The following is a 27,810-nucleotide window of genomic DNA, read 5'->3' on the forward strand; positions in this document are numbered from 1 at the left end:
TACAGCTGCTGGGTCAGAGTCTCTTACTGGGAGCGCACTGGACAACATATTGAAGGGTTCACTTTCACAGGATTTCAAACCATCTCAATTTGAAATTCTCTTGGGCTTCACGTCCTCAAAAAATGATGGCAAATTTGTCCAAAACCTGAAATGAGACTCATCAGTCAGGCGCTTGCAGGGTGTTCAATTAGCCATCAACCGTTTTCTAATCTATACTACTTATATCCTCTCGGATGTCAGCGGTGTGCTGGAGCCTATCCCAACTGACTTTGAGTGGGAGGTGGGGTACACCCTGGACTGGTTGTCAGATAATCATAGAGCAGACAAACAACCATGAATGTGGTAGGAATTCAAAGTACCTACATATTCCACACGGAAAGCGCAGATTCAAACCCAGGACCTCAGAACTGTGATGCTAGACAGAGCTACCGTGTTCATTTAAATAAGAAGGACTCTCCAAAAAAATACACTTGCTCGTTTTTATCACTATAGCATATGACACTTTCTGACACCTTCCGACATTAAACAATGGATGTCGTTGAATATTTTGCTCCTTAACCCAGATAAAACCGAGATGTTGATTGTCGGTCCCACCCGTTATCGGCATCTGTTTACGAATACCTCTTTAAACCTTGATAAATGTATTATAAGCCAAAGTGACTCAGTAAAAAATCTCGCCGTTATATTCAAATGCATTTATTTATTTATATTACTAGAACTGCTTTTTTTCCACCTTCGTAATCTTGCTCAAATTTGTCCTATTTTGTCTGATGCTGATGCAGAAATTATAATTCATGCGTTTGTTACGTCTCGCCTCGACTACTGTAATCTATTACTCTCTGCTCTTCCCATGACCAGTCTTAAAAGTGTGCAGTTCGTACAAAATGCTGCAGTAAGACTTTTGACGCGGACGAGAAAGTTCTAGCAACTTGCATTGGCTTCCGGTTTACTTGAGTTGCGATTTTAAGGTTTTGTTACTTACATACAGGGCTGGACTGGCCATCTGGCATTTAGGGCAGATGCCCGGTGGGCCGGCCTCTTAGCGCCTTCCTATCTCGTTGATTTAATAGTACTGTATTTTTTGACACGAAACCTTTGTTTGCAACACGCGGGTCTTTTGGTGATTCCAAGAGCCAAAAAGAAGTCTGCGGGTTCTAGAGCGTTTTCGATCCGGGCTCTTGCATTTGGCTGAATGATGTGTACCTGGTGACTGCCGCTGCTTTCTTTCCCTCCCTTCTCCACGGCTTGGAGAGGGAGTTAGGTGTTAATGACCGATTTGGATGCTGCATTACGGGTTCTGTGCTGGTTGACCGGGATGCGATCCGGGGAGGACCATCACGTTGAAGTTGCCGCCACGGAGATAGCTGCTACGACCAACCGGGCTGGATTTGGATGAGGACCCACTTCCCTGACGTCTTCTTGCTGTGCTTCAATTTCTTCAATGGACTTTCGCACTATTCTAGTTAATAATGTTTAGTATCACAAACTACAGAATTTTTTGCCCATTCGGCATCCATTGCAGCCTGATCATCCTGGAAGGGGGATTACCACATTTGCGTTCCCTTCTCAAGGTTTCTAATTTTTTTTGCCTATTGTTTTTTTTTCTTGCCCTCTTGTGTTTCGACGAGGGGATGTCGTTGATATTTGTCAACTGCGGGCATGTGAAGCCGTTTGGGACTCTTGTGTGATTAAGGGCTATCGAAATAAACTTGTCTTGAAATAAAGTGCCATACTATATTATGCAATGATAGCAGCCATTGCTTGTGGCATGCGCTAGTGGTCAAGTGCGGACGTGTAGCAGCAGATAGCCCGATAAATGCAGTCTGGCCTGACTGGGAATAGAAATGCAATGCAATACTGACTTCAACATGTAAACACACAGGCTATGGCCACATACAGAATGGTGCACGTGTTTACTGTACGTTTCAGCAGCGCATGTCCCTCTTTCTCTTTATGCCACGAGCAATAAAGCACAGCCACCATTCATCAATATTCTCCGTCCAATAAAACATTATCTGACAGACTGACTGATGACACTGTTACAATCTTAAACACATACACACACTCTCTTACAGGAAAAAAAAAATGCAATGTAAACTGTACTTTGTAGTCATTTATCTTTGTTTAAAATGCTTGAGTGCAAATATTTCCACATGGTGGCACACTTGTTGCAGTGTAATTAGTTTCAACAGTAACATTTATTTATATTTCATGGCACCACATTTGTCTAAAGAACAGGAACGCTCTTATTGAAACAATTAACCTCTCAACTGATGCAACTCGCATGCCATTATAAACGATACTTTTTTTATTTTCAAGACACGTAACTAACAATCCATAAAGCCGAGCGCACAATGAGAGTCCCGAGGCAAACATTTGCCACACCCGTCAATTAGAATACTTCAGTTTGACGACACACAACTTCAACCTTCCTTCTTTAGGAATGTGAACTATATTCCTGTAAACTCCCGTGTGGAAATTTCTACAACACTCTAAAACTAGTTGAGTCAAAAAAATAATAATAAGTTGTGTCGGCCGCTTGTTGGTTTATGTTTGACCCAAAAGTGTTTAAAATGAAGGGTCAGTAGATGAATGTTAAATCAACTATGACTAGCTTTAAAAAAAAAAAAAAAAAGAGAGAAAAAAAGTGGATTCCATGAGCCGGTGTTTGGCGAATGACAATGACATCATCCACTGAGCACAAGATACACGATTGGCAGTCTTGCTAAAACAAAACATTGTGGCCCTTGCCTCTTCCCATCAATCAGTGAATCATCACGCAAAGCAAACACTCTCTCTGAATAAAGCCAAAAAAACGAAAACAAAAAAACAAAAAAAAACCTACCCCAAGCACGAGTGCCGTCTGCCACGTCCAAAACCTGCTGGAACCCCTTTCCTTGTCAATCTAGAGTCTTTGTTCATTGTCCAATTCAACCCTTAATTCACACTCTTGGCTGCAATGACAGTAAACTGTACATTCGAACCAAGCCTCTTATGGAAATTCTTCAACTCGAGTTGTTATTTTCATTGATGAAGCGGCGGATGGGTGTGGACTGACTCCATGAGTTTTTTATTTTTTTTCTTCCACCAACCCAAGCAGGTGAGAGACAAAAACAAAAGTAATGCAAGCAGACGCAAGATCAGATTAATCCTCGGGGCCTCAGGATGCAAGGGAAAAAATGTCGAAGAATGTTTAACAGATGATCCGGTGAGACAAGCCAAGACATGACAAGCTGGAGCGTGAATGTCAATTTGTCTTTCAAAAAGGGAAGTCACAAAGTATTTAGTAGCAGTGAAGAATTTTTCTCACCTTCGCTCAAAGCTAGCGAGTTCATGTTTAGCAGCCAAAGCAAGTATACTATGGTAAACAAAACCCCCCCCAAAAAAGCTTAGTCATGCATTTTGTCTTTAAGTCTCTTGAGAAAGAGGAAGTTGTTGCTCTCGCAGGGTCACGTCCCGCAATGTACTTGGACAGTCCCCTCGGCTCGCTGTGGAGGACTGCCCACGGAGTCATCGGGGCTGTCGATGAGTGCGTATATTTACAGGCTATCCGGTACCGCGGCAAGCACGCCAGCCCTCAACGCGAAAGACTTGGCATCAAGTTACAGGGGATTCACTTTTAAGATGCACTTTGCCAGGACTAAAATGTCAAAACACTGACCTAGCGACGATGAGAATGGTGAAGAGTCGAACGTGCCGGCATTTTGATAGTTTTCACCTTGGCGCAGGGTGTTTTTATGTCTGGTAGCGAGTAGCAGAGAGCTGGTTCAGCCCACTTCTTGTTGACACATGCCATCAAAAGGAAGTCCAAACTCAACTGAAATGTTTTATCAATACTGTTGAGTGGGACAAAATGACATAAGCAAGCATAAGGATCCGCAACAGAAGCTGTTCTATAAAATTAATAAAGTGCATTTACACTACAAATTCTAGTGTAGCAAGGACTACCAGGAACCAGAAAATACATTTTGAAATCACTATATATATATAATATCTTATACCACAGACAGACAGCACTAGGTTCTACAAAATTTTGCAAGATAAACACTAGAAGTTGTCCTGATCCAATATTGATATCTGCTATCGGTCCGATATCAGCCCCCAAAAAACAGTATCGGATTATCTCGGTCTACTACTAATCCAAAATTTCAGATATTAGCATTTATAACAAGCAGTCCTATGTAACCCAAACGTTTGGAATAAATGGGCCATAGAGAAAATCCATTTGGCAATATATCGCGATATTACAGCGCGCAATTCTCGAATCGATTCGATATGCGGCCCAATCGATTTTTAAACATAATTTTTTTATGGGAATATTTAACAAAACGTCTTACTTAGGGTTAGGATTCACACCTTAAGCATGGAAGAATGTTATATGAATGGAACATTAAGCCTTAATATTTGATTTCGGTGCTGTTCAGTGCTGACCAGTTAACATGCTGCAGTATTTGTGGAAAGACTAACAGCAGTGTCAGGTTTATTTTTCCCCCCACAATCCCAGCAGCTCAGTCTGCAGTATAACAATGTGTGCAAAGCAATCAGACTCGATATGCTGTAAACAAGACGGGGAATTTCTGAAAGCACCCTTTTTTGGTTCCAATCCATACACAATGGTGTAACCAACTACCTATAAAATTCATCATAACAGAAAAGCAAGGTGAGAGCAGAACAAACTTATTCTGTACTTACAACCAATTTAGCCAGACAAATCCATCTACTTGAAACCAATTTAAAAATATGTTTAGACTCATTTTCTAGAATATGTTCTCGACAGCTATTTTGATCATCAATGAATAATTAACTGTCCAAATGCTCAGAATTTCAGCCTCTTAACGGTAAATATTCGCATGTTTCTGCATTCCTCCAGTGAAAAAGACTTAGTCATTATCTTTATGATTAATTGAAATTGAAGACATTTGCAAACATCTGCTTTTTGGAAAACCAGGAAGCACCGACCAATGTTGATGTTTGTGCGAAATGTTTTTTATCCGATTAATGGATTAAAACAAACAAACACATGAATCGACTCAGAAAATAATTGTTAGTTGCAGCCCTAGCACTTTCCTAAACAAACAAAAAAACAAAAAACCCAGATGAATCGACTAAGAAAATAATCGTTAGTTGCAGGCAGCCCAAGTACTTAAAAAATAAAATAAAATAAAACAAAATGAATCGACTGAGAAAATAATCGTTAGTTGCAGCCCTAACACTTCCCTAAAAAATTTATTTAAAAAAACAACAACAAAAAACAGATGAATCGACTAAGAAAATAATCGTTAGTTGCAGGCAGCCCAAGTACTTTTCTTAAAAAATAAAACAAAATGAATCGACTAAGAAAATAATTATTAGTTGCAGCCCTAGCCCTTTCCTTAAAAAAATAAAAACAGATGAATCGACTAAGAAAATAATCGTTAGTTGCAGCCCTAGCACTTTCCTGAATCACTATCCGCATTGAAGGCATTGAGGAGAACATTTTATATGGCGGCTTTTCCCAAGTTAGTTGATCATAAACACACATTAGTTGTGCAGATGGAAACTATCAGCACCTTAAAGATTTGTTTCATACAAACATCTAGAAATCCATCTCCTAAAAGACACCATCATTTCTTTCATACTAATCGACTTAAGTGACCTTTCCTTTAACTCCAATACAACAATTCTCCCACTTCTTGTTCAAACAATAGATCTTTTTTTTGTACATAAACAAACATTTTGATTGTGTAATTCTGAAATTTGATACTATAGGATATCATGGCAGAACAATCGACCGCATAAATCCCAACAACATATCTATCAATACCTGGGAGTGTGCGCCAATGTAAAGCGTCTTTGCAAGGCAATGCTGCGGTTCACCAGGAGTTTGCGGAACAGCAGCGGAGAGTCGTACGGTGACATCCTCGGCGATCCACAAGGCGACACGGATGTTGAATGTGGCTTCAGTTTGCCGGACTGAGTGCCGCTGAGTGACAAACGGCCCGTCTCTCCGGAACTAGCCCGGAGGGCCTCACTCATCTTGCTTCGGAGGCTTCGACGTCTTGTACAGGTTTTCTCATGTCAACATGCAGATCGGGTAATCCATCGGCCAAAAGGAGCTCAAGTTGAACGAATAACGATGCACTTCATGCACGCACGCTCTGTTATGAGACGCAGAGAAGAGAGGAGACGAATCCCTCCTCATGCCGCCAGCTCTGTTTACAAGGCACTGGGCCCTGCCTAAATATGGACAAGCCTCAATTTTAGAGACTCATACCACAGGTACCACTTCCTGCAGACATAAACTAGTAGCACCAGTTTACATCTGTTTCCTTTTTCAACGCAGCATGGCACGGACGTTAACCGGCGATTACAGCTGCGGCTGAGGACAAATACCAGAGCTGTTTTGTGTCAACAGGCAGCAGTGCAGATAGATGTTTTCAGTAAGGGTGTGCCCCAAAAAATCGATTCTCGTAAGAATCGCGATTCTCATTTAGTATGATTCAGAATAGATTTTAAATGTCCCAAAATCGATTTTATTTCTGTTATTTTATACTGCCCTTGTTTGTGTGTGCCTTTATTGGGAGCACTGTTCGTGTTGTACCCGATTTGGCCACTTAGGGGCAGTGTGGTTCCGCTCGTTCTGATACACTGTTAAGTTGTAGCCACATAGAAGCAAAAAGTCATGATCAAGTGATTCCAATAAAAGTAGTTTTTTTTGCAGTGTAGGATGTTAAGATGCTTCTCCGTGTACATTCCTGAAGCGTTTTGTATGAATGGTCGTTCTTTTGAGCGATAAAAGTGCCACGAGTAGCGCGCTATTTAGCATTAGCGAGTCAGACTGGAGTAGATCATGACGATTCTTTGCATATCTATAAATCGAAGCAGAAATCATTATCAATCAAATAATGTTTCAATCTAAAATCGTTCTGAATCGATAATCGATTCTGAATCGAATCGCAGGCCCAAAAATCTGAATCGAATCGTGAGACAGTCAAAGATTTCCAGCCCTAGTTTTCAGTGCGATGGTCAGTGGGCCCCTCAAGCTTTCGATAAAAGATAACAAAAAGCCTCAAATTGAACTGAAACGTTAACTACAACCATAAATAAATGTAAATATTACTCTAATAATAACACACAGAAGTGTGGTGGTGGTGTGAAGTGCACCATTAAACGTATTCACAAAAAAGTGTTTGATTAAAATTCTAAATCACCCAGACAACCATAATAATGCGTTTAGAAGACATTATGTAATTTAAACAGTGAGATTGAGGACTTACTTTCAAGGCTCCACACATCCCATAAAATACATTATTTCGTATGTACTATACACAAGAAACATTTACAACCTTAGGCATGTTTAAATTCAATATTTGCAAGTCAAACGTTCAAAATGCAGTATTGAGAAGTGGTCAGTGCATGAGCTTCTAAACATAGTAACACGAAATGTGACCATATGGTCACCCGCCAAACACACACACACAAAAACAAGTTGCTACAGTTTCAATGGGGCCACTCGTTTTGAAAATGGTCCATAAAACAAACAAAAGGGTTCGACTAAATGGGAGAAAATAATGACAAGATATTTTGAGGGAGAGGATACAAGCACTGAATCCCATTTCTGTGACTAATGCAGGGATCGGAACTCTACATTGATGTGAGTCACATATCGTTCCTCCTCCCGCCACCGCTCCAGACACAAAAAGAGATATCACAAAGAAGCGCAAATTCATCATCGAATCTGTGTCAAAACACCTGAAAGGCCTTGGACTGACAAAAGCAAGCGCAGCAAAACATTCAGCCAAGCAGTTTGTGTCCCAGTTCCAAAAGCTTTTACCTCAAAGTTCAGTAAAAGAAAATGAACTATACAATATATCATAATATATCACAACACACAATGGACGGTCACTGAAGTCCGCTGGCTGAAAATGTTATTATTTATTTTTTCAATTTAAATTAACATTATAAAAGTCTTGGTGATGTATTAAATTTCATATTCTGTAATAATCTTACGGTTACTCTAAACTTGATCAGTCTCGGGCACACATAAAGCCGGTTGACAATTAGCTTGTCACATGCAAAAGCCTGAATATATTATATATGGTTTTATTCAAATTTGACCCCTGGTTTACCCCTTTTTCTAACCTGACTACAGTGGTCACTTATCGCGGATTTGTATTTGGGTCAAAAATTTAAATAAAATGATATATGTCGCAGTGAATGATTAATTTCAGGAATATTACACAGACAAGTATGTCCACCGCTTTAGGGAGTGACACCCAAGAATGAAGCCAATTATTATACAAAAAAAAAAGAAAAGAAAAGCATCAACACGGCAGTAATCCAAACAAAATTCATTTGTTCTGAAATTATATGCCTCATTACTTCTCGTTATCATTATTATCTTCTCATGGCCTCAAAAATGATGATTAACTCATTCACTGCCATTGACGGCTATAGACGTCAAAAATTAATTTGAACTATTTCTATTAGTTTAACTTTTTTTTTTCCACTTTTGTTAACAAGAGTGTGAAAACCTAGATTTTTTTATTGCACATTTAGAACAGATATCAAATTTGTGATTAATTGTGAGTTAACTCGTGAAGTCATGCGATTCATTATAATTAATAATTTCAATTACCTGATTTTGCCCAAATTTTTAATAATCTTTTCTTTTTTAAATCGCGTCAGGCGATTACATTTTTTTAATTGTAATTAATCACATGACTTCAATAATTAACTCACATTTTATATCTGTTCTAAATGTACAATAAAATGGTTTTCATCCTCTTATTAACAAAAGTGGAAAAAGTGTCAAACTAATAGAAATAGTCCAAATGAATTTTTGACGTCTATAGCCGTCAATGGCAGTGAACGAGTTGAGCATTTCACGGTGCGGAAGACATTATATCAAACCAATAATTTTGTTTTGGATCAACTAAGGCATAGCCAAGTGAGAAGTAAGTGACATTTCCCTTCAATTTGTACAACCCAACCTCGAAGCAAACCAAGGTTATCACCTCTTCCACTACTTGACTTGATTTCATACTTTAAGTGGGCCAGCAATGAGCCAGACTGTTACCTTGACTCGGTCATAACATCTTTCAAGAGCGTCTAGATCGAAATGCCAGGATGCCTCGGCTGCGTCGGCTTAGCAACCCAGAGCTTCTCAATCATAGACTGTACTGTACCATCATATAGTACATTCGTACATATTATTAAAATAATCATAAAAAGGAAGAGTTAAGCTAAAAAAAATGGTGTCAATGTTTTCCCTTGTAAGATGTAAAATGCTGTCCAATTATTGCTACCCAAAAAAACTGCTGAAAAATATCCCTGTATAACCTGATTATATAGCTAATATGTCATGGGTGACACCCAGTGGTGTAATTTGGTATAAAGGCATCATTTTGTACGATTATCTTTTGATTTTGAATGATCATTGAATCAAAAATCTTATTTTAGAGCTGCTTCTGAAATATAATTAAATATTCTCTATATTAAGACAGACTTTTTTGCAAGGAAAACAGAAAGGTATTCACGAAACAGGAGGACATTATTATTATTTTTTTTAACAGGGCACAGAAAACCAATCCTTACACACTACACAGTATCCATATAATCGTTCCAAATAAATGAATCATTTTACAAGTGACATCTATGGTAGCACTCAGTGATTTTCTATCTTGAGAAACTGCTGTTATTCACTACTGGGAGAGATGGAAATTATTTTAACACCTGATGGTGAGGAAGATAACACCGGAAGGAATGTGTTAATAAAGCTGAGCCGTGTTCACCACCGCAGCTCATTAACAGCGCAAAAAAATTAATATGTGAACATTTTAATACTAATAATAATAATCATCAGCAATCGATAACTTCTATGTTTGGTTTAAAAAACAACAATTCCTTACTGTGCATATGTAGTTTATTTATTAATTAATTTATTAAGCAATATGCTTATGTAACACCTGAATTAATTTTCTGGGGATTATCTTATCTTCTTTTTTAGCCTCCCATTTATGCCTTCCAAACCATAAAATATCTGAAATAACAGTTTAGATTGTTGAGGGGTGTCTTTCACATCCTTGAGTGTTTGCAGCAGAGCTTCGATCAGTCTGTAGTAGCAATTTCCATTTACAATGCCTGCTGGGAGAGCCGCATCCGTGCCAAGAATGCCAGTAGGACTATTTAGGCCAGTACAAAACATTGGGAGTGAATCTGGGGACATTGGAGTCAGTGAGAGATGAGATCTTGGGATAAAAGTCTTGGTATCGGCCCAATCATGACACTGCACAAATAGTGGAGTTCTTTCGTCATAACTCACAAGGTTTAGCTTGTGTGTTAGCTTTTTCCTTTGGCTTTGGTCTTTTGCTGTGTTGTGTTGTGCTACACATATTCTAAAAGAAGTGCAATTATCAACAAGGGATGTTCAGCAAAGAAGAAAGCGAGAAGAAAAGGAGAATGCTATGTGAATTTAGCCGACTCATTCAAAGAATGCTAGTATCAACATATTCATTGTTGTCAAATCCAAAGTACCATATTACATTATGGGTTACTTATTCCTAACGACTATTTAAAATGTTACTTCAATAATTTTTTGTACTTTTTTTTTTTTTTACACACAGAATGGCGTGTTGTGGTTGGCACAACTGCTCTTCCCGTATGATTGTGTAGGGTTTCTCCAGGCAACTCTCGCCTCTGTATATAATTACTCAATAATAATATAATAGTGCATCAGATTTATATCGTGCTTTTCTGGACACTCAAAGATGATTCACAAAGAATGCATTAGACATACACTCATACAATCTGGTAGCAGTTAACTATAGGGGTGGGAATCTTTGAATGTTTCACAATTCGATTCGATTCCGATTTTTGGGATCTGTGATTCGATTCAGAATCGATTTTCGATTAAGAACGATTTTTGATTCAAAAGGATTTGATTGACAATGATTTTTGCTTCCATCTATAGATGTGCAAGGAATTGTAATGATCTACTCCAGTCTGACTCGCTAATGCTAATTAGCGCGCAACTTGCGGCACTTTTATCACTTAAAAGAACGGCTCCACACTGCAAAAAAAAACACTTTTATTTGAATAACTTGATCGTGACTTTTCCTTCTACTCTCTAATTTGGCTACAACTTAACAGTGTATTCGGCCACGTAGAACCACACTGCCCCTAAGTGGCCAAATCGGGTACAACATGAACAGCGCTTCCAATAAAGGCACACACAGACAAAGGCAAGACAGTATAAAATAATTTAAATAAAATCAATTTTAGGACATTTCAAATCGATTCTGAATCGTACTAAATGAGAATCGCCATTCTTATGAGAATCAATTTTTTGGCACACCCCTAGTTTGTACCTATGGCCCCTCCGACCACCACCAAGCATTTGCACCCAGACATTCTAACAGCCTGCTTGTAAACTGTGAATTGTCTAGTAGACTCCAAAAGATGTCTCAAGAGCAGTATTGTCAGGCGTCAGCTTTGAAAACAGCCACAAGTTTTACGACCAACAGCTGTGGTGGGAACTTTGCCAAGTGGGAAATTCACCGGTCATGTATCGGTCAAAAGTTCAAGTCAGGGTCATGTTCTTTTGTAAGCCTATGGTGCAGCCTAGTGGTTAAAAGTAACCTATAAGTTTAATCAGACTAATAAGTGGGTGTGGATTTATGTTAAGCAGCCAATACAATTAAGTTATGTTAATATGCAGGGTTAAAGGGGCAGGTGCTAAAAGCAACAAAAAAAAGGGGCACATGATAACATGCCTGCACTATCCACTAGGGGAGTTTAAAAAAATCGATTCGGCAATATATCGCAATATTACAATGCGCAATTTTCAAAATCGATTCAAAATGCGGCTGAATCGATTTTTAAACATCACTTTTTGTTGGACCTGGCAGAATGGGGCGCGTCTCGTAGTATGACGTCATCCAAGAATAACGTAATAATACTTTGTTTTATGTAAATTATGTTGCTGAATTTTAGTTTTGAAAGGCAACAAAATTACTTTCACAAACTTTAAAAATATATATATAAAATAGATGAATAAATAAATGGGACAAACGGGCACTTTGGGCATCAGTGCCAAAAGGGCATGTACTCCGGCACCCATAGCCCCGCCCCTCTGCACGTGCCTGTTAATATGTTAGGCCTTAAAAATGTTAGGGGCATGGGTCTAAGAAGGCTTTATAAACCAGTGCTACTGGCTGCTCCTCTGAGTTTTTTAACCTTCCTCCTGCAAGTCTTGTGTTTTGTGTGTCTGTGGGTCAAATCTTTGTCTACAGCGGACTCCCGGTCTACAAGACTTTGTCATTTTTCCCGCCTACTTACAAATTAAAGGAGTTATTTTTGCAGCTTACTGGAAATAGTCATTTTGCAACTCGACTATGGCTTTAAGTGGGGCCTCCTTTAAACATGGAACATCTGGATTTACGATCACTGCCGAGCCGATAAAAGAATCTTCCACTACAGTGTCGGCCTGTTGAGGGGGGCGGCGGCGACCACCACGGGGAGGACACTCCCGGGACCGCCGTCTAATTTTGGTTAATGGACGACCCCACTCTACTTCCTGACCAACAGCTGCTTTATAAAAAGTGAGAAAAATGAGCCAGTGCTTCTTTAATCCTAAAACATAAAAAAAAAAAAAAAGTTATAATATTGTTTTTCTCCTAGGATGGGCAATCAGTAATACTTAGTTCGGGTGCTAAAGGGGATAATTGAACAAAAACAAATGAAAAGCCTAAATATGACACAAAGTCAGAATTTCTGTATATGCCATTTGTGAGTCGTTAAGGGCTGATTGATAATGGAAAATTATTTTATTGCACCCCCCCTCAAAATTATGATTGTGATTAAATGTTCAATTGTTAAGTTTTCTAACGTATTATTCAACAATTAATCTTTATTACAAGTACATGAAACACTATCAATTATGCATAATTGGATATTCAGGTGTAAGCAAATGAAGCATGAAATAATGTGAAAGACGGTTTACTTCAATTACAGGTATAAAATGACTAAATACTTGCACTTGACATACAGTTTGGTAAGCGTTCATCACGACAGCATAATTCTGGTGTGGTACTATAAACACAAGTATATACTACACTACACTGTACATCATTAAGGCTTTCCCAGTATATCTTTTTTTTTCACGAAACATGGTAAGTAAACACAACACGTACACGATAAGAGTTTTTTCCATACACGTTTTTTTATTTTTTATGCAAGGCTAAAAAGATCAAGCATGTTAGATACTCGCCTCAATGTCTCGTGAGACGGAAACCTCACTGAAAGCTAGCGTGGCAGCTGTCTGCCTGCTCTGAACCCCTTCGCCCCCCTTCCCCTTTCCTCCCCTCTGCTTCTCAGTACAGTAATGACCTGTCAAATCGCAATCTTTGCGATTAGAAAATCGGGTTTTATCAAATCACATTTACATTGCAAACGCAATTAATAATTCAGCCGTAGGTGAAGATTGTTGATAAGGTCACGCTGGTCTGCTCCTTTTCAAGATTAAGACTGAGATTTACAATGAGGCTGCTTGTATGTTGAAAGGTCACAGCATTTGAGGGATGCTTGGGGATAGTCATTTCTTATTCCGACCTGCAATCCTCAATTCCCTAAAAGTATAAAACAGTCATTTTCAGCCTCAATCTTTCTTGGTGATATTTCGAGTACACATATATATTCACAAATATTGTTGGTGCGATCTGGGTACAAGACTGCAAATGGAGGCTTTTTTCTTCTTCTGTTTTTCTATTATTTTTTTGTTAACCTTACAGACCCTTAATAAATACTGGACATTATAAATGTTTGAGAGTAATTGCTGACAATGCACAAAGACTGCAAACTGTGTGATGTTAAATGTTTTTCACGTTTTGAGTTGTCTTGATTTTTTGGGAGGGCAAGGCTAAAACCGTGCCCAGTGGCACACTTAGATGCCCGGCATTAGTCGGCCCTCCCCAACTATATGACAACTGGGCGTCTTCCTTCAAATTTTGAGATACTTATTTAAAATGACTTAGCTCATTTCTACCACTACAGCATGCAGTTAGCTAGCAAACTATGCCTCCACCCAAAACAGATAAATCTTTCCTGGATGCCACAAAAAGTGTTTTGTATTTTGCGTTATTCAAGTGTAGCTGTGTCCGAATTTGTAGTCTGCGTCCCCCAAAGGCCGAATGTGTCACATCAGGCACGACCAGACCACACGGCAGCGTCCAAATTCACGCATCATTTCAATACATCCTTCAAATACGGTCGTCGTTTCCATGGAGACGGGCCCCGAGGTCGCTTCAGAGCACACTTTTGTAGCCTACATTCCTCCGCTCTTCTTCTACACCACCCGAACGCACCCCGCGTTTGCACTCGGCGGAGTTTGCTTTTAAATGTAAGCATACGTTTTTGAATAGCGTGTGATGCTGTGTTAATAAACGGCTACCTTTGGTGGATAAACCCACCGCCAGTCTGCAACGTGGCGAGCACCTTTCGTCATGACTCGATGGGATTTATTCCAGCCACTGGAGGCTTTAAAGCAGATACATGTTTGCAGTTTGAACATATACAGGATGTGCATGCATAAGCTACAGACGTACAAAAGTATTTGATTGGTAGGTGAATGTGTAGGGGGGTGTATTTTCAGCGCATTCAGCGGACACCTCCACAACATCTGGGAGCTGAGAGAATTTTAATTATATTATACTTAATAGTAATAGTTAATTTTCGTATATTTAAACAAATATTGGAGACATTTCTAAAAGCTAAATAATATCACGATTCATAGGTCACGATTCGATTCCGATTAATCCCGATATGAATCTATAAATTGATTATTGCGATTTTTTTAAAACTCAAATTAGAAAATACAAATCAGTAAACGTCTACATGTACACTGTAAGCTTTGTATGAAAATGTATTTATTTATCTGAAAATTCAGGCTTGTAACTGAGCCACTGCATTTAATAAACAGGTTGCAGTCTGTTTCATGTTTGAACAACACTGAAATAAAATATTAAGGCTTAATGTTCCATTAATATAACATTCTTCCATGCTTAATGTGTGAATCCTAACCCTAAGTAATACGTTTTGATGAATATTCCCATAAAAAATTGATGTTTAAAAATCGATTTGGTCGCATATTGAATCGATTCGAGAATTGTGTGCTGTAATATCGCGATATATTGCCGAATCGATTTTTTCCTAACACCCCTACTATACAGTAAGGCAGCGTGCAGCTGACTTTCCTGCATGCCCCAACAAGAAAAGCATTATAAAACAGCCTGCTGGATAAATGTGCACAAAACGTATATACTTCTAACAGCTACTGTAATGAAGAAACAATATACAAGTGATTAATGATAGGATAAACCATCACCATGCAATGGTTCATTTCTGGCTATTAATGTTATAAATCATCATAGTATAATAAAGCTTCTTGATGGCAAGAAAGCGTTGCCACTTATACTGTTATGCTAAATGGCCTCAGTGCCATAAATGGAAGCTGTAATCTATTCTGCCCACATGTTTGACTGATCGACACCAAGACCCACAGCGATGCGATGACTCGGATCCATTATGCCGACATAATGCAATGCTAATAGATTATCTAGAATTTTCCTTACTTGTCATGTTAACTGTCAACCTGAATTGTGTTTTTGATGATCATTTTAAAGAAGCTTCATTTATGGTCGATTTAATTCACTGTTGGGCCAGTCTTTACTAAGCATCACCATAAAAACATCAGATTTCCCTCACATCTAATGTCTTTAAAATTCATTAGAATTCTAGCTTCATCTATCCTTCCTTCCTTTCCTCAGTCTCTCCTTTGGTCTCTTGAGGTCTCCCTAATTTGTTGGAATTTAGATGTTTCTGGGGTTGGTGAAAGACTCTGGTTGGTAACCCGGTGGGTAGTAGGTGATATCTGGTCGGTGCTGGATTTCACTTTCCTTTCTTTTCTTTGATCCTTCCTCGGGTCTCCTGACAACCTCACGACTCTGGCTGGATTCTGAAGTATTCAGTTTAGGTGAACGGTATGGGATTTTTAATAGGTTTTAGGTGAACTAATGAGTACACACTCACACACACACACACACACACATACACACGCATATGCACATAAAAAATAAATAAATAAATAAAATAATAATAATAAAAAAAATAATAATAATAAAAAAATAAAAAAGAGCAATGATGATGACATGTCGAATCTGTAAAATTACCGAATAAACAATATTGAGCTCTCCAAAAAATAAATAAATAAATTAATTAGAATAAAGGGCACTGACAACATTAAAAATGCCAATTTCACTTCCAAAGCATTGTTCGGTGTTGACAGACATTTGTTTTCACCCAAAAGTAATGGGTTTGATTTATGTGGTCTCTTCTAACTTAGCTGAATTGTTTCTCAGCATATACATACATACCACCACGAAGGCTGATATTCTGTGATAGTGCTATATCCTCAAAAGTGCGCAATCAGCAAGCAAGTGCTGTGCTGCTTGAGCTGCAGACGAATGGATCGCAATCTCTATTTACTGTTGTGATTGCTTTCTTCTCGGCAATACGTGGAGCATCACTGAACAAACCCAACCTGGCACAGATGAGCTTGCCGATATTTATTTGAGGATTTTCCTTTCTTTCTTTCTTTATTGTTTTTTTTTTTTTAGGATTTTCCTTTCTTAAAGCTCACTGTGACTATGCAATAAAATGAGTAGACAGCAGAGAGACCATTTTGTTTTTTCTGACTCCCAAAATTATGCGGATTAGGGTTTAATTCTTTGGTTTAAGAAATTCGGGAGGTTGGGGGGGGGGGGGGTGTCCCTATCCCTAGTTCAATTTCATGCTAGTCCATTGGACAATGTAGGAGCAGCAGAAAGAAAATGTTAACTTGAGAATGAAGGACCTGTTTGTACCGTGAGACAGCAGTTCTAGTAGTGTAGTGGTCTATAGTGTGTATAAATTACTACAACCATCCAAGAAACCTGGAACCCTCAGCGTCCTTTGGATATCAAGGGCCATGTATCATTCAGAGCAAGAGTTATTTCTAAAAGCATGGATTCATGAAACATTTATATATATTAAAAAAATAAAAACAATCACAATTGAACAATAGTTTGAAGACATATATTTTGACAAGTTCTTTACAAATTTGCCTTGTCCGGACATTTACGCATTGAAAATGTTCATAATGGTGTGGTTAATATCATCAACACCCACACTGCATCTAAGATTCTTATTTCCTTTTACAGTGAGAACGGCAATGACAAAGGGGTTTATGAAAGAGCAAATGGGCATCAGACGGCCATTAAACAACGCATCCAAGGGAAATTGAACAAACGGGATGATCAAGCAAGCGCAAGGTGGTTTCCTAGAAACGGCTAAATGGGTGAATGGTCTGCCTCGGAAATAAGTAAACAATGTTAACTCTCCACTCTCAGCCATTGCAAGAAAGCTTTAAAAAAAATTATAAAACTATCAGAGGTTAAAGGTCTACTTTTCCTGTCGTATACTAAATTTTATGTAGTATAAGGAAATAGTGTCATGGCACACTATTTGTTTTCAAATAGGGAAACTGATGATGAAGTAAAAAGTATTAGTTTGCATTCCATTTCGTTGCTATTGTAAAAATGAATAGGTGCCATTGTTTTGATAATATATAGCCAATTTCCTCCATTTTATAGGTAGAACATAATATTGCATACTGAGGCATAGACAACATGCAAAGAATATACTTCAGGATTTTGTTTCAGAAAAACTAAAATATTCATATAAATATATAAATATTAAAGCAAGTGGCTGGCTGGGTGTTTTGTAATTTTACATTTTTGTTATATAAAAGCTACACTTCCATCTTCACAATAATGAGGATGTATTACTTATGAAACGGATCTGACTCATACGTAACAAATAGGTGGGAGTTAAAAAAAAAATCATTCATTGAAGGAATATAAGCATTGTTATTGTTCTATCTCCACTATAACATGTTTGTTTTTAGTAGTCGGACTAATGGAAGAAGCCGGCCATAGCTGTGCTGCCAAAGTAACACAGGAGGCATTTATGTTGCACTTTTAACACCGCAGAGGCTGATGAATTCAAATTAATCATATGTGTTTAAATCTATTTATTGTTTGTACCAACACATACACTTTATACCAAATTATTAATATACGCAATGACTCAAGACAGCTGATTATTTTAGAAGCAGTATTCAGCTGTTAAGTCACATTTGCAGCAAGCATTATCAGTTACTTAAATTCTCTGTTCAGTCTCATTCATTTACATATACAAAATATTACTTCAGACACTTAGTTTAAACAAATAAGCAGGGAGGGAGGGTTACTTTTAAAATGTAATCCATTACAGTTACAAGTTACCTGCTAAAAAATGTAGTTAGTAACGTAATCCAAGTACCATAATATTAAAGTAATGTAACTGGATTACTTTTGGATTACTCCAATATTGAGTATGCTCATGAAGACAAAATACAAATAAATATCACCACAATATATATTCTATACAATGTGCCCCTGCTATTTGCGGGTGATAGGGACCCGGGCAGCCTACAAATAGCAAAAATCGATTGATTGATTGATTGATTGATTGATTGATTGATTGAAGGCCATATGCTGTTTTCGAAAGCAATGACTCAAGACAGCTGATTATTTTAGAAGCAGTATTCAGCTGTTAAGTCACATTTCCACCAAGCATTATCAGTTACTTAAATTCTCTGTTCAGTATTTCAATTGTAACTGGGCCGAAATATTTCAGCACACTTTCGTTGGACTACCAGCATGATTTGCTTGTATATCATGTCTCTAAACACACTGCTATCTGCTGATTGGTCAACAGAAAATTGTCACTTCTATGCTGCGATGCAATGTATGAGAGGAATGGGAAGGAAATAAGCAGAATTTGAAATAACATCAACTATGCTAAAGATGTGTTGTTTGATGACAGATACAGTAATTGAAGAACGCAACATTTCTCTGTGCCATGTTCATATTCTTTAATTCTCTGGTAAATTACTCAATACCATATTTATTTACTAAATCACACGTTTTGCATAGTTTGGCAGTTTGCGACTCATACTCTTCATTCAACACAGTGCAGGATTTGAATAAACAATCTATCTTCAATTGATGTACAGTAAAATCTAAACCATCTATTAATTATCGGTGTCATCACCCTATACAATTCTTAGAGATATCTGAGAAGGGAAATTGTTTAATACGATGATCTAATTAACTATCAGGGGACTAACAAAACAATTCCTCTTGTGTGTGTGAAATGAGCCGCAGCATCACTTGTTGACAGCAATGTCATCAAGAGAGCTCAGCTAAGGCGCCTGTCATGCCCCGTCAACTTTGCAGCAGCCAATCACATGCATTTTGTCTCCTTTGTCGTGCTGAACAAAAGCTACTGCACAGAAAAACTGTTCCAGGGTGACGTGATGTCGGATGTGCCAAAATGTGAGATACTCGATCAAAATGTAGTGTTATACAAGCCTCTCGTTTGTGAAGAGAAAAATATTGCTTACAGATGTTGTTTCACAAGTTGCAGCCTCAACAATATCAATGCAAATAACACAAATGCCTTTTTTTTTTGCTCCTTAACTCATTCACTGCCAATGACAGCTATAGACGTCAAAAATTCATTTTAACACTTTCTATTAGTTTAACATTTTTTTCCCACTTTTGTTAATAAAATAAAATAAAAAAACGTTTATTGTACATTTAGAACAGATATAAAATTTGTGATTAATTGTGAGTTAACTAGTGAAGTCATGCGATTAATTACGATTAAAAATTTTAACCACCTGAAGCCCCGAATATTTTATAATCTTTTCTTTTCTTTTTTGTAAATTAATTCACTGCCATTGACGGCTATAAAAGTCAAAAATTCATTTGAACTATTTCTATTAGTTTAAAAAAAATTTCACTTTTGTAAACAAGAGAATGAATACCTAGATTTTTTTTTATTGTACATTTAGGACAGAAATAAAATTTGTGATTAATCGTGAGTTAACTAGTGAAGTCATGCGATTAATTAAAATTTTAAAAAAATTATCGTCTGACGCCCAGCATTTTTTAATAATATATATATACATTTTTTTTAAACAGATGATTAAAATGTTTAATTGTAATTAATCACATGAATTCACTAGTTAACTCAAGTTTTAATAAAAAATTGCCTGAAGCCCCGAATTTTTAATAATCTTTTTTTTTTAATGAACTTATGGCATTAAGTTTGAGCATTGTAAAAATCACAACCTCATTTTTTTGTATAAGGTTGTTACTTTTGAAAGTGTAAGATACAACAAAAGCAAGAGCAAAAAAAAATATGGATGTCATCCTCCCCGCTCGTTGTCCTTGTGTACAAAGCAGTGAGGAATGAAACACAGTGGAAAACAAACAAGCAAAGCAGCACCTCCATCACTGTGACTGATAAGGTGCAGAAGGCAGTTAGCTCCCTGGTAGCTAAACCATCAATCACACAACTGCATCTTCGCTGCGTGCACGAAATATAAAACAGGATACAGCAAATGTTCCAAACTTTTCATCAGTTATTGGCCATAACTTTATCCTTGGCACGGCTGCAGGAATCTGCAGTATATCCTCAGGACATCTACTCAGACTGATTAAATTCAGAAGTGTAAATAAATAAGTGTTTTTAATGCAAATGATTTACCTATAATTTATACCAATCGTCTTATCAGCTAAATAAATGGCAGAAATTTAACATGCTTCAGTTCAATGCAAACGTCAGAATGAGAAAGACTTTCTCAAACTAAGTCATTCGAAATGTGTTTGAGCACACTTGACATCTAAAGTCCATCACGTTTGGCTAGTGTGAGTGCTCTGATGCATGCTTAAGTTTACGTGGAAAACGTGAGCATGTGCATAACATAGACCTGTCATACAGAATAATCACCAACTCATACAATAGAAAAAATATATAATAAATGCAAATACTGTAATACAAAAAGTCAACAAAATCCACTGCATGCCCAGTCACGCCACAGGTGCACACAAAATGTTAACCACCAACATACATAGCATACACAATGCATACAAACAAATGCCCACTGAAGTGACACATGAAACTGATTGGATATTAAAGAATACATGAATGAACATTTTAAATATTAACATCCCCCATCTATCTATCTATCAAACTGTGAGGTGTGGTTGCTTTTAGTGACAGTTCGAAAACAGCATATGGCCTTCAATCAATCAATCAATCAATCAATCGATTTTTGCTATTTGTAGGCTGCCCGGGTCCCTATCACCCGCAAATAGCAGGGGCACATTGTATAGAATATATATTGTGGTGATATTTATTTGTATTTTTGTCTTCATGAGCATACTCAATATTGGAGTAATCCAAAAGTAATCCAGTTACATTACTTTAATATTATGGTACTTGGATTACGTTACTAACTACATTTTTTAGCAGGTAACTTGTAACTGTGATGGATTACATTTTAAAAGTAACCCTCCCAACCCTGCTTATTTGTTTAAACTAAGTGTCTGAAGTAATATTTTGTATGTATTCAGTATGAATGAGTTCTGGAGGTGAGCTTTTGCATGCCGCTCGCAAAATTTCATCAATGGTCCACATGAAATTGAAAATATGGTTGAGTGTTGCCGTGAATGGTAAATGGGGTACACTTATGTAGATAGCGTTTTTTATCTACACTATGTGGCGCTTTCAGCACAATATACCTATGTTTACTGTATGATACTTTATTTTCTCAAAATCGAAATCACAATTAAATTTCAATAATTTGCCCAGCCCGAGTACATATTATGATGATTTGACCACTCCTCTTGCCAGTTATTGCGAGTACACGCTTAGATGACTTTGAACGTGGTATGGTTGCTGGTGCCAAATGGCTGGTTTGACTATTTGAGAAACTGCTGAATTACTGTGATTTTCACACACAATCTGAGTCTTACACAGAATGGTCCAACAAAGGGAAATCGGAGTGGCAGTTCTTTGGACAAAAGTGCCTCAGTAATGGCAGAGGTCAAAGAAGAATGGCCAGATGGTGTGGACTGATAGGAAGACAATAAAGACTCTAATATCTTCTCTTTACAAAAGAGTTTTACAGGACATCACTAATGCACACATTTTTTTGTACATCCTGGTGCTAGGGTTCGATTTGGTGTGGACAAAAAAAAAAAGCATGGCATTCTTCTGCTTTGTATCAAAGGCTCTGGTTTGCTGTAATGTGTGGGAGATAATTTTGCAACTCTATTATTACCAATCAAATATTGTATAAACTAGTGGTGAACCTAATAATCGATTAGAAATTCTGTCAAATGTAAAACAACTCAGGAAAATGGAATGCACTAATTGGCTCAAACCAGCAGTGGCGCTACTAATTCAGTCAACTATTTTTTAGTCTAAGCACAATTTGAAAGTCAAAATTCGTATTTTTGTACCTCATAAAAAAAATGTGAAAGTCAGTTTTCCGATAATTAATCCAAAAAGCTTTGCTGTGCTGGAAAGCCAATGCACTTATGTCACATATGCGCGGAAAGTAGGCGGCGGAAGTGAAACAGTTTTGACATTAGCAGTAGCTAAATGGCTAGATGATGGTTGTGTCGGGCTACCAAGACGCTACAGATGCTGGTCCGACCTTGATTAAAAAATAAAAAATAACACAGGCTGTTCATTGGTTTCCGCTGTTCAGTTACTATCTAGAAAAGCTTGGTGCTACTTGTGCTACACCAGCTAGCTAGCAACAGACTTTCTCGCTAGCAAGTGTGGCTAAACACAGTGCAGAGTTGCTCCCAAGACAATACTAATCGCCTCTGTGTAGCTAAATAAGCTGCTTCTCCGACAAGTATTGTTCTTGTGAAGGGACGATAAGGAATAATTAACAGAAAGACGGAGAAACCATGCTAATTGCTAAACTACTGCGATATGTTCCGTGAAACAACAGAATTAGGTGTTTGTTGATCAAGTACACTTTTCTCATATGTCTTACTGGAATCGCATTAAAGCGGAGAGCATCCAACTTTGATCAACAAAATAGGCAGGCAAATTAATAAGTGCCTAAGGAGATAAAATTACACACAAAAACGCTACACGGCTAAACAAGGCCAGAACAGGAAACCGCAAAGGAATTACATAACTGTACAGTCGTGATCAAAAGTTTACATTCACTTGCAAAGAACATAATGTCATGGCTCTCCGAAGCTTCCAGTTATTTCTATAACTCTGATTTTTCTCTGATAGAGTAATTGGAACGGATACTTGCCACAAAAAAGATTCATTAATTTTTGTTCTTTTATGACTTTATTTGGGGTTAACAGAAAAAGTGAGCAAATCTGCTGGGTCAAAAATATACATACAGCAATGCTCATTTTTGGTTACATGTTTCTTGGCCACTTGGTTCACTTCAAATCAGCCCCTTTTGGTAGCCATCCACAAGCTCCTGGTTGAATCTTTGACCATTCCTCTTGACCTTACCGTGGCACGCCCCTCCCCTCCTGCAGTTCAGTTAAATTTGTTGGCTTGCTGACAGGGACTTTCTTTTGCATTGTCCACATGTTCTCAATTGGGTTTAATAAGTCAGGACTGTGAGGACATTCTAAAACCTTAATTCTAGCTTGATTTAGCCATTCCATTACCACTTCTTTATGTGTGTTATATGTGGGCCATTGGGCTATTGGAACACCAAACGGTGCCCAAAACCCAAACTCTGAGGTAGGGAAGGGTAGCTTTCACATTTGAACCAATATTGTTCCGGTACTCAACGGTACAAATTTTTTTTTACTTTTGTACTCTAACTTTTTTTTCTTTTTGTTAAATTTTATTTATTAATTTTGGTGGTAGTAAATGTTCATCATTGTTTAATAGTAAAATATTTTTGTATTTTAGCGCGTGAAGTCCTGCGTGAGTGAGTGTTGTCAGTACGCTGGTGCACGTATAATGTCGCATTCAAGTGCACCATGGAAAATCGTCAAGTCTTCCACTCCCGCACAGTCATAACTTTGAAAAACGTGCTTCGGAACCAAAACATGGCACCGTTTGATTTTACGTGACTCGGTGCTCGGAGCAAGAGTTTACTACTTGCACGGCAGCTTCCCATTCCATGGCGATGCTAAAACACGCTCGACTGTGGACACTGACAGCTGCATTCCAGCAGATTCTAATTCTTGGCAGATCTGCTTTTTGGTGGTTCTCGGTTGACTCTTCACCCTCCTGACCTTCCTGATCATGGCAGTGACATGCACTTTATACTTGCAGACAGCTACAGCTTGTTTTGCACAGACGGGCAGAAGCAAATCAAGGTGGTCTGCATCAGCATTTCTGGTGAGTACAATGTAATTTTTTTCAATTTTTTTCTTTTTTTATCACGTTATTAAATAAGCATCCAAAAATGGTTAATTATTTGTTGGCCTCACCTCTTCCCCCAATGAGTTTTACAAAACTGTGTAGCACAACAACAGCAGCAGCACACGTACCTCAACCGTAAGCTATTACACATACTACAAGGCTGACAAAATAAATCGACTACCTAAATGTTCCCAAAACACATCAAATTAAATGTTCCTGAACAGACAGCTTTGGACATGCTTTTCTGCGCACACTGCATACTAATTGGAGCACGAGCAGAGTTAGAACACAAAAAGGGTGATTATAGGTAATCAAAAGCTGCTCTCCTACCAAACTTCCAATCACTCTTTAGGAAAATTATCTTCAAACATGTTTCACTAAAGAATCAAGAATCACACTCCAGATGAAAACAATGTGTTTTTAAAACAACCAAAACAGAAAGAGCAGCATAGCCATAGCAGGCCCAAAGAGCGAATTTAAATTGTCTGGGTTGTTTCAGGGAATGTATTATATTCAAACTCTATAATAATGTATGTGCTGGCGATTCTGCATTAAGGGGGGGGGGGGGGGGGCACACCTGTGTGGCAAATCATATAAAGTGGTTTTGGAGTAATTACCTCAGTGTGTGTCTATCTGATTTCCTGGACCATGCTGGTAGAATTCAGGCCACCATGTCGCCTGAGCGCATGGGACACTATTGATTAAGCCTTTGAACTCTGCCTAGCAACAAGCTGGAAGGGGGGGAAGGAGTGATATATTTATTTTTTTTAATCTGCGAAGCATCGTTTTTCACTTGTCTAGTTTGACAATGCTTTCGTATAGAGGTGCAGCAATTAATCAACAACAAATCGATTATCAAATTAATTGATCATCATTTTTGAGACTCGATGTATCGTTTAGATTCTTATTTAAAATTGCACAAATGCTTTGAATATCAGCTTCTCAACATTAAAAATCCAACGTCTTTAGTCCTCCATGAAAGTGGAGCGTGTAAGTGTGTTGAATCTAAATAAAACTTTGCTTTTACATTGGAAAACAATGGTCACCATTTCTGCTTATTTTTTGATGGTTGTTAATAATAATAATAATAATAATAATGCATTGGATTTATATAGCGCTTTTCTAGACACTCAACAATGGAATGGGTACATTATTCATGCACTCACACATTCACACTGTGGTGGCAATAAGCTACTTAAGTAGGCTGGGGCAGGCTGACGGAAGCGTGGCTGCCAGTGTGCGCCTACGGCCCCCAAGACCACCACCAAACATTCGCACCTTTCCATTCACACCTGTGCGAGTAGCACTGGAGGCAATGTGTGTGAAGTGCCTTACCCAAGGACACGACGACACATGACTTGGGGAGAGCGGGGATCGAACAGCCGACCTTCTGGTTACTGAACGACCGCCTCACCAACGACCAAACCACTAACTCAATGATAATAAATTTTTGATTTTGTCAATTCTAAATAATGTCCTGTTTTTGAAAAAAGAGATATAAATTTAAACATGTTTTTTTTTATCTGATTCATCGATGAATCAACAAAATAGTCAATAGATTAATCAATTATTAAAATAATCGTTAGTTGCAGACAGTCCTCATATTATCTGTGCAATGTATACCACTGCCTTTGTAAAGGAAAATTACTGTAATTTTTCTGCACCCCTGAGCGAAGTGGTGTAGTGGTCCCTGGAGAAGTGGGTATACTAAAAATTTTACTTACCGGTATGTTTACTTTATCTATTATTTTTTCTAGAAAAACACCCTGTTATAGAAACGGTGACATGTAAGAAAATGTAGTCATTTGTAATTACGCACATAAAATTATCATGAATGAATTAGGAGCAGTTTGTAATGTAAAATGTATTTATTATGAGGCAAACATGATTAATATGTTATCTACTATCAAATTAAACTACATCATGCAAGTTAGGGCTAAGTACTATAATACTTTAAATTACTGTATGTATAACATTATTTAGACCTAAAAAAAAAAAAAGCTTCACACTGAGATAATCTCTGGTCTGGGCATTTATTACAGTTTCATTCATCTAACATAACAGTCTAGTATAAAAGTCTTTGCAAACTGGGTGAATCATACGATTACTGAAACAATTATGCGAGTTCCCTTTATTATCGTAATCCAGCTAGTTTAAGTCTAAATTGTTAACGTTAGGATAACATTACATTTTATAACGTTAGCCTCGCCGAAACGCGCAGTTAAAATTGCTGACCAAATCCTCCTCTGTACAGTCAGTCATATTTCTGCCAGTAGTTTGAAACAAGGATTTATTTGGAAGCGAAATTAAAACGTACCTGTGAATAATGTTTTTGTCGTATGTACAGTATGTTCTTTGGATACATGCCGTCACTCACTGGAAAGACTTTTATTCATTTCTGCCCCGCTCACATTTACGATCATCGCGCAGGAGACGGAGTGACCTGTCAATCAACTGGAGTGACGTTGGCATCTTACGCGTTAGCAATAAAGTCTTCGGCATGATCGGTCCTACTTATTCTCTGATCAGTCCTCATGCCTTTAATAAGGCAGCGGAGGGTGGTCATGGCTGAATGGTGCGCAAAAATTGCGCATCCAGGAGAATTTAGAAGTGGGTAGACAGACGCAAAACTGAGTAGGTATACGCCTACGCGTATACCCTGGACTACACCACTGCCCTGAGCCACTTCATTATGTGCACGGCACAATATATTGACACCCAATAGATGAACTGTAATTAAAATAGTAATGGTCAATGTCGGAGGTATTATTTTAAGAATAATATGACATTTTTATTATGGATGCAGTTTTCAGTAGTAATGTACAAAACTGCACTGAATCCTACTGAGAGCTGTTACACGTATTTTGTAACAAATGTGGCAACCTCAGTATTCCACAATACATTTCTACACCACAGCAAAAGACAACCACACTATCTTGAAGTCAATTAAAAGCTCTCTGGCGGTGTGAATGATAAACATACAGCTCTGATATGGAGTCTCTTTGGTAGTGCGAGTTCATCACTTTCTTGGAAGTTCTGAATTTGGAGTGTAATTTGCAAGAGAATGTGGTTACCGTTTAAGCGAGGAAGGCCAAGACAATCGGGGTTTCTTCAGTAGGGGTCGGAGCTTCTCCAGGGTCCTGTTACGGCACAGGTAGCGCTCGGAGTCCGAGTTGATGCGTTGTTTGATCCGTATGTTTGTCCGGGGCTGCCGCCACAAATGCTTGGGTGGTTTGGCAAGCCCGGCTCCCTCTCTGCTCAGCGTCGCGCACTCCATGTTGTATTGTCTTCGGTCGCTTGTTTGCTCTGCTCTGTTGTCAAGCGAATTTCTTCAGTAAACAAGAGTGGTGGGGTGGGGGGACTGAATTTGAAATGGACGTTAGAGGAGGTGTGCGCGTGACATGGCGCGCCGCTATCCACGCGCCACACTGATAAAGAGACTGACTGTGCAGCGTTCTGCTTTCTGTCTCCTCC

General features: G+C 38.1%; 1 protein-coding gene across 6 annotated transcripts in view; it reads right to left on the minus strand.

Moving 5' to 3' along the window:
* pde4cb (phosphodiesterase 4C, cAMP-specific b) overlaps positions 1-27,810 on the minus strand; it is an 88,091-nt gene that overhangs the window by 40,287 nt on the left and 19,994 nt on the right. For 3 of the 6 annotated variants that reach the window (XM_086088240.1, XM_086088239.1, XM_086088247.1), the window contains one exon: positions 27,411-27,647. The exons of 1 other annotated variant lie outside the window; for it this stretch is intronic. In XM_086088240.1, the coding sequence (XP_085944366.1) occupies positions 27,411-27,647 (237 nt within the window). Of the gene's footprint in view, positions 1-2,845; positions 2,996-5,803; positions 6,179-27,410; positions 27,648-27,810 lie in introns of those variants that run through there. 2 more of the 6 variants (XM_086088244.1, XM_086088246.1) reach the window with 2 other exon arrangements.

Source organism: Leptonotus elevatus, chromosome 11 (assembly GCF_054856555.1).
Source record: "Leptonotus elevatus isolate MCC_2025b chromosome 11, RoL_Lele_1.0, whole genome shotgun sequence".
Lineage (NCBI taxonomy): Eukaryota > Metazoa > Chordata > Actinopteri > Syngnathiformes > Syngnathidae > Leptonotus > Leptonotus elevatus.